This window comes from Rhinopithecus bieti, unplaced genomic scaffold (genome assembly GCF_001698545.2).
Source record: "Rhinopithecus bieti isolate Rb0 unplaced genomic scaffold, ASM169854v2 scaffold_19459, whole genome shotgun sequence".
Taxonomy (NCBI): Eukaryota; Metazoa; Chordata; class Mammalia; order Primates; family Cercopithecidae; genus Rhinopithecus; species Rhinopithecus bieti.
In genome coordinates, this window is record NW_016809864.1 from 1,859,264 (window position 1) to 1,867,544 (window position 8,281).

Below are 8,281 nucleotides of genomic sequence, written 5' to 3' on the forward strand. Positions count from 1 at the left end.
GCAATCCTCCTGCCTTAGCCTCCCCAAAGTGCTGGGATTACAGGCATGAGCCACCACACCCAGCCTCCCCCAGGGGATTCTAATGTACAGCCCTGGAGTCTGAGGATAGTGGCCCTGGCCCTGTTTTACAGGATTCAGTAAGAATCTTTCCCATCTGGAATCATCCACCAGCAGCCGGACACAGCCGTGACTGACAAGCTCGGGAGGCCAGGCATGGTCCCCAACACTGCATAACAACAGAAGGAACAATTGTTCCTACCCTTTAGTCCCTGAGATCAGTGAGGCAACAGTCATTTATCTTCCCCCTGGGGGTGGTTGGCCTGAAAGTCCTTGCAGGGCTCCTGGAGGACTGAAGGCTTCCAGGCCAGTGCAGCTACAGGCAGCTCAGCCCCTTTCCCTTATGCTCCACACACCCAAAGACACATACACATATGGATGCACATACACACGGGGCCAGACACTCATAGACAGCTACGGACACCCAGAGCCCAACTCACACACATGACAGACACCTAGACCCTCCAACAAACACCCACAGACACACCCACATACACACAGACACACTCCTACATATCCCCCTACACACAGCCCCCAGTACACACACACACCCCTATAGAGACACCCAGACCTCCGCCTCTCACATGTACACATGTGGACACTATCTGGTCACTGATAGAGGCCTGAATTGATTTAAGACTTTAAGACAGAAGGCAGGCAGAACATAAAATAAGGCCACTTAGTTAGACAAACAACGAATGCAGGGAAAGGCAAACCAATGCAAGCACAAAGAAAGACCTTCAGTGAAAATGGGAAGGCCAAGCATGGTGGCTCATGCCTGTAATCCCAGCACTTTGGGAGGCCAAGGCAGGAGGATCACTTAAGCCCAGGAGTTTGAGACCAGTCTGGGCAATATAGAAGACCCCGACTCTACAAAAAATTTAAAAATTAGCTGAGTGTAGTGGCGTGTGCTTGTAATCCCAGCTACTCAGGAGGCTGAGGCAAGCGGATGGCTTGAACCCAGGACTTCGAGACCAGCCTGGGCAACATAGTGAGACACTGTCTCCACAAAAACTAAGCCAGGCATCGTGACATGCACTTGTAGTCCCAGCTACTTGGGAGGTTGAGGCAGGAGGATCGCTTGAACCCGGGAGGTGGAGGTTGCAGGGAGCTGAGATCATGCCACTGTGCTCCAGCCTGGGTGAGAGAGTGAGACTTGGTCTCAATCAGTCAATGAACCATACAAGTAGAATTACCCTATAACCCAGCAATTGCATTCCTAGGTATACACCCAAGGGAACTGAAAACATGTCTGTAAACATATGCCTGTAAACAAATGTTCTCAGCAGCATTATTCACAATAGCCAAAAGGTAGAAATAACACAGACATTCATCAAAGGATGAGTGGATTAACCAATTGTGGTCTATCCACACAATGGAGTATATTCATCCACAAGAAGGAATGAACCACTGGTTCACGCCACCATGTGGATGAACCTTGAAAACATGATGCTCAGCAAAAGATGCCAGACGCAAAGATCACGTATTCTACGATTCCATTGATATAGTATACCCACTATAGGTAAATCCAGACAGAATGCAGACTGATGGGTGCCAGGGGTTGTGGGGAGGAGGGAATGGGGAGTGACTGCTAATGGGTTTGGGGTATTATTTTGGGCTGATAAAAATGTTTTGGAACTAGGTAGAAGTAATGGTTACACAGCATTGTGAATGCACTAAAAGCCACCTGATTACGTACTTTAACACTAGGTGAATTTTAAACGGAAAGAAGGAAGGAGGGAAGAGGAAGGGGGAAGAAATGTTGGCAAGGCAGTGCTAAGCCCACTGTTCACTCTTCCTAGGCAGGGTTGCGCTTTCCACCTCAATGCCTGCAACACCGCAGGAGCTAATCAATAATAAACAATGTGAAATCCACAAACACCAATCAGAGGCTTCCAGATGTTACCCTTCACACTTACTTTACACTGTGACCCCTCCCCCAAACACACACATCTATATATCCAAAAGTTTTACAAATAATACTCAGATCTATTATGAGTAATGCACTGTGACTTTTGACGAACCCATTAAATTGATTTTGCCCATTTGGGAAACAGGCCAAGATCACTTAAGAGGCACTGCAATACTAAGAGCTTTAAGAATACTTAAATGCTGAGGCCAGTAATGGTGGCTCACTTCTGTAATCCTAGCACTTTGGGAAGCTGAGGCAGGCGGATCACTTGAGGTCAGGAGTTTGAGACCAGTCTGGCCAACATGGCGAAACCTTGTCTCTACTAAAAATACAAAAATTTGCCAGGAATGAGGGAGCGCACCTGTAGTCCAAGCTACTCAGGAGGCTGAGGCATGAGAATCACTTGAGCCCTGGAGGCGGAGGTTGCAGTGAGCCGAGATTGTGCCACTGCACTCCAGCCTGGGCAACAAGTGAGACTCCATCTCAAAAGAAAAAAGAAAAGAAAAAAAAGGAACAGAAAGGGAAAGAGAAGGAGAAAAGGTACTTAATTGGGAGAACATCTTTTTAGTACTGCAGAGAGCAGTTACAAGGTAGTTAGTTACATGGTTACATGCACTAGACTCTATACTTGGTGGTGAGCTATTTATTTATTTTTTCGTTTTAATCTGAGCTCCAGAATCTTATTTAAAATTTAGATTTAAAAAAAAAATGCCAGGTGCGGTGGCTCATCCCTGTAGTAATCCCAGCACTCTGGGAGGCCGAAGTGGACAGGTCAAGAGTTCAAGACCAGCCTGGTTAACATGATGAAGCCCCATCTCCACTAAATATACAAAAAGTAGCTGGGCACGGTGGCAGGTACCTGTAATCCCAGCTACTCAGGAGGCTGAGGCAGGAGAATCGCTTGAACCCGGGAGGTGGAGGCTGCAGTGAGCTGAGATCATGCCATTGCACTCTAGTCTGGGTGACAGAGCAAGACTCCCTCTCAAAAAAATAAAAAGCGAAACTACTCTTCATGTCTCTTTCATGGTCCCTGCTAGATCTACTTCCAATTCACTCATGTGCCTGCAAAAAACAGGCGACTCATTGTAAACATTTCAGTCATACAGGAAGGAGAGGACTGAGGAACCAAAAGGCAAATGAGAATTCTGCAAGTAAAATTCCAATGTCTAGATTTACTCCTAATAGAAATCTTGAGCCCAGAAAGTCAGAGAAGGATTTTTAACATCCCAAACACGTCAGACTCTCACTGGAGAGAAAACTGAGGCCAAATGGTGTGAGTATATGAAGCCATGTTTATAAATAGTTCAGTATCCAACAGAAGTGTTCTCATTAGCAACTGGGAAGCCAGTTGTCCCAGAGAAAAAATCTTCACGGGTAACGCCGTGGTCAGCAAGGAATCCATCATATGCTTAAGTCTGGCTTCAAGAGATGCAGTAGCTGAATAATTTGGTTAAGACACAAACCAACACTTCTTAGAAGGCCACCTCGCCTAGATGAACATAACAGAATATAAGATAAATAGCCACTTTTGGTTTCAGATTGGTAAAATTCCTTTTGCGGTCCAAGCAGGCAGGTATAAAGCCCTTTCATTAACTGAATGTGAACCAGTGTTTGCAAGAGACTCTCAAGTCCCCATCAAACAGTGGCAGAACAAAAAAAGAGCCTTTTAATTTGATATGTAAGTCCATTCTTTGAACAGTAAAATGGAATATCCAATGAACGCTTCGTACTCCAGGCATCTGACATGAAAGTTTCACGTAATACATGTTTTTACTGATCCTGAAATAGGGCTCTTGTTTTGAAGACTTTGCATGTGTAATTAATAATAGCTTGAGATCATGTATATGCCACCATCTGAGCCAAACTGCTAAATATGCATGGCCCCAGAAGTACACAATCAAGATCTGGAAAGCAGCAATTTTTCAAGACTGTAATTTAGGGTTTAAATGACAATGTAAGCCATACCAAGATGACATTATTTCCTTGCATCTAGCAAAATGAAGCTGTATCATCAGGTAGCAAAGGAGGGGGGAAGGCAGCATCCATATTCCTGACATGTTACAATACCCTCCTTTTAGCATCTCACAAAGCATGTTTTGTTCAGAGAATGAATGAGGACAGCTCTCTTCTGTGCATTTTATTAAAACTTGAAAGCTATGGCTTGCTGCCATCAACGACGCCTATTGGGTTCCAAAAGCCTCATGTTCAAATCTGATTCATTAGCAAATCCACCCAAATCAACATCGCTCATCTAGACATTGCAGGATATTCAGCAAGTCTGAAGTTTTTAATCGGGAAGGACTTTCTACCGTTACTGAGCAAATAAAGGTTCTTTGTAGCAATGGCTGGAAACGCAACATGAGCCCTTTCTTCACACCAAAAGAACTCATAAATAGTTCACCGGGTGAACCAAAGACTTTATTTTTCAAAAGCAGGTAACACCAAAGTACTATGTGGTATCCATATTCATTGCAAAAATGATAATTACTGGAATTTTCCAAACGTCAAATGAAGTAAGGGGGATCAATGGTTACCACTATCATTTTCAACCAATATACAGATGTTCACTCAAGGTCTAGGTTTTATTTTTACATAGTAGTATTCACATGAGTTCCCTAGGCTGAGTTATGGTCAAAACGAGGACTCTTGAAGGTCGAGCCCAGCTTTGTCTTGACTTCAAAGATGACACAGCAGCCAACCTAGAATCCTAGCTTGCTGCTTGAGTCCTGGAAATCATGTCTCCTGATGTTTTACAACAAGCCGTGTCTCTGAAAACTAAAATCAGACTTCAGATTCCTCTGAAACAGCTCTGGTTCCCACGTGTTCCGCACCATGGTGCCCAGACATGCTCAAAATGTGCTTTCCCTTATCTTTCAAAACCCACCACCAGGAACCCAAGAGGGACCCCACTTTGGGAGTTCCATGATGAAGGTGTTTAAGAACCACATCAACCCCAAGTAAAGGCAGCGGGTGAAATTATCCATTTCTTTTCCTTTTTTTTTTTAAGTGAGACTACATTGGCAAATGGGAAAATGACACCAATCATATGATTAGAGAAAATGGTTTTATAAATCCTCCTCTTGAAATTATGTTCAGGCCCCACACGGTTGCTCACGCCTGCAATCCCAGCACTTCGGGAGGCCAAAGCAGAAGGATCACTTGAGCCCAGGAGTTCGAGACCAGCCTGGGCAACACAGTAAGACCCCGTCTGTGTTTTGTTTTTTTTTTTTAAAGAAAGAAATTCTGTTCAAAAGTATTTCAGACCAAAAGGAGGTCATAAAAACTGTTCATATAATTACCCTATGAGAAAAAAATCCCCGTATGGAAAGGGGCACTAAAGATCTGGCGACAGAGAAACAAAGGCGCAGACGGGCAGCCCTAGTTTTCTAGCATGCATTTATGACCTCATGGATATGTCTGTACTGGGTGTTAATAGCCCCTCTTTGTACTTAAAAAAAAATTAGGAAATTAAAGTGAATCTGTGTGCTAATGAAGTCTGAAGTTACAGAATGTAAAAGCCAAGTCTGTAAAGTCTGTAAGGCAAGATCTTTATCATCAGGGATGGGAACAGATGGACAAGATAATGGTAGGCACTAAAGGCTGAACTCTGGGCAGAACAGCCTCAAAAATAAGGCAACTGTGGCTTCTCAGTTTGAGACTGCCACCGGAAAGGCTCACAGAGGCAGGAAAAAAGAGCCACTGACGGCAGATCACTGGAAGATACTCGGAGAGGGCAATGATCACAGTTAGATGGGAGGACTCAGGGTCACAGGGAGGCAGGAAACCGTTGAACTGACACTCAAGGGGAATGTCTTTGCAAGTCCTATGCACGACTCCAAGCAGCAATTTTTGGGGTTTGGAAGTTTGTTAGTTTTGCGACATTTCCCCCCAAAAGAAGACATGAAGGTGGGCCCCCTGGAGAGGTGAGACCACCAGGGCAGAACCTCCACCAGGTGTGAAGCTTGATGAGAGGTGGAAAGGACTTCCTGCGGCACCCGGCTCCCTCCACGTCTGGCTGAGTCCTACAAACGCTTGTAGGTGCCCAGGAGAGCTCTGCAGTTGGGACAGTAATGGTCCACGTCCTGCAGGGCGTCCACGCAGAAGGGGATGAAGCAGCAGCCCGCTACGCACCTGGGAGGAGAGACAGACACATGGAGCGCGTTACTGACCACAATAGGATGGACACTGGCTGCCAAAAACATGTTCATGTCCTTCTTTGTAAAAAGGGTCTTTGCCAGTATAATTAGGAATTTTGAGATGGGATCATCTTGGATTATCCAGGTGGACCCCCAAAACCCAATGACCTTAGAAGAAGAGAAGAGGACACACTGAGATACAGAGAGGGCAGAAGCACATGTGAAGACGGAGGCAGAGGCTGGAACGATGAGGCCATAAGCCAAGGAACACCTGGAGCTACCAGAAGCTGGAGGAGGCAAAAAAACATTCTGCCCTGAAGACTTAGGAGGGAGCGTGGCCCTGCTGACATTTTAGGTTTGTTTGTTTTTTTTTTTTTTTTTTTGAGACAGAGTCTAGCTCTGTTGCCCAGGGTTCAAGCAATTCTCCCTCCTCCTGGGTTCAAGCAGATCTCCTTGCCTCAGCCTCCTGAGTAGCTGGGATTGCAGGCACATGCCACCACGCCCAGCTAAGTTTTGTATTTTTAGGAGAGATGAGGTTTCACCATGTTGGCCAGGCTGGTCTCAAACTCCTGACCTCAAGTGATCCTCCTGCCTTGGCCTCCCCAAGTGCTGGGATTACAGGCGAGAGCCACCACACCCAGCTCCTGCTGATATTTTGATTTTGCACTTCTGGCCTCTAGAACTGAGAGTCGATATCTGTTGTTTTAAACACTAGGTGTGTTGTAATTTGTGATGGGACCCCTAGGAAATTAACATGCCAGCCAACACCAAGGCTCCTCCTAAGGACAGACCCCCTTTGAGCATGATTTTCAAATCTTGGGTCATTTGGGAATCTTTCAAAGTCTTAGATGGGCTTGGTGAACTTTTTTTTGCAAAGGGACAGACAATAGATCTTTTAGTCTTTTTGTTGCTGTTCTTTGTTTGTTTTTGTAGGTGGGGTCTTGCTATGTTGCGCAGGCTGGTCTTGAACTGCTGGCCTCAAGTGATTCTTCCACCTCCGCCTCCCAAAGTGCTGAGATTACAAGTGGAAGCCACCACACACCCGGCCAGATACTTTCATCCTGATGAGCCATGGAGCCTCTGTTGCCACTACTCAGCTCTGCCCTTGCAACGAGAAGACAGCCACAGAGAATCCAAAAACCAATAGGCGTGGCTGTGTTCCCGTAAAACTTAAAACAGGCGCCTGGCTCCAGGGCCGTTTTGCCAACCCCTGTCTTACTGATCTCTTTCCCATATACACAGGCTGCTTCTTACAGCAACCAAGTAGAATTCCCCAAATAACAACTTAACCTACATAATCCACCATTGGCATACACAGGCAGGAACTTCAGACAGCCTGACAACCAATGTTTGTCAAAAACGTGGTTAAAACTCAACCTTTTACAGGAAGACGCTGGTTTACAAAAAGCAGAATTTGGAAACATCCTGATGAGGAAATTATCTCATGAAAGAAATTTCCTCCTATTGCCTAAGTTTTCCAGAGCTCAAATAAGAGCAGTCAGTTCGTTCAGCAGGAATCCTAACCTATGGCTTACAGGTGCAGGCACGGCTCCAGGCAGCACACACATATATTTTATCCTCAGCAGCCCCTGAGGTGGGCGTTATTGCCCGGTCCCCCCGTCTATAGATGAGGAACCAAAGCACAGAGAGGTAAAGTCATTTGCCCATGGCCACACAGCTAGTGAGAGGCAGGATTTGAACCCACTCTACCATGTTTAAGGAAGGAACAAAGGGAGGGAAAGAAAGGCTGCCTCAATTTCTAAAGCCAGATTGGCAGAGGCCAATACTCAATGTAAGTTTCTATTCCTCTATAATTCCAGCACTTTGGGAGGTCAAGGCGGGAGGATTGCTTGAGTCCAGGATTTTAAGACCAGCCTGGGCAGCATAGTAAAACCCCTGCTTCCACACACACACACAGAAAAATTTAAAAATTAGCTGGGTATGGTGGCACACACCTGTGGTCCCAGATACTCAGGAGGCTGAGGTGGGAGGATTGCATGAGCCCAGGAGGTCAAAGCTGCAGAGAGCTATGATCGTACCACTGCACTCCTGCCTGGGCAACACAGCAAGACTCAGTCTCAAACAAAACAAAACAAGTAAGTTTCTATTCCGTCTTTTCCCTGATTTCAAAGATAAAAATTTGTTTTAATACAAATGTCCAGAGGCAATGGACTCT

The 8,281-nt window shown here is 45.5% G+C and overlaps 1 protein-coding gene across 5 annotated transcripts in view; it reads right to left on the reverse strand.

Annotated features, from left to right (window-relative positions):
- Positions 1-4,355: 4,355 nt before the first annotated feature.
- Positions 4,356-8,281, reverse strand: part of LITAF (lipopolysaccharide induced TNF factor) — an 82,708-nt gene continuing 78,782 nt past the window's right edge. For all 5 annotated transcript variants that reach the window (XM_017890681.1, XM_017890684.1, XM_017890683.1 and 2 more), the window contains exon 4: positions 4,356-6,100. In XM_017890681.1, coding sequence (XP_017746170.1) covers positions 5,992-6,100 — 109 coding nt within the window. In that variant the 3' untranslated portion in view covers positions 4,356-5,991. The remainder of the gene's footprint in view (positions 6,101-8,281) is intronic.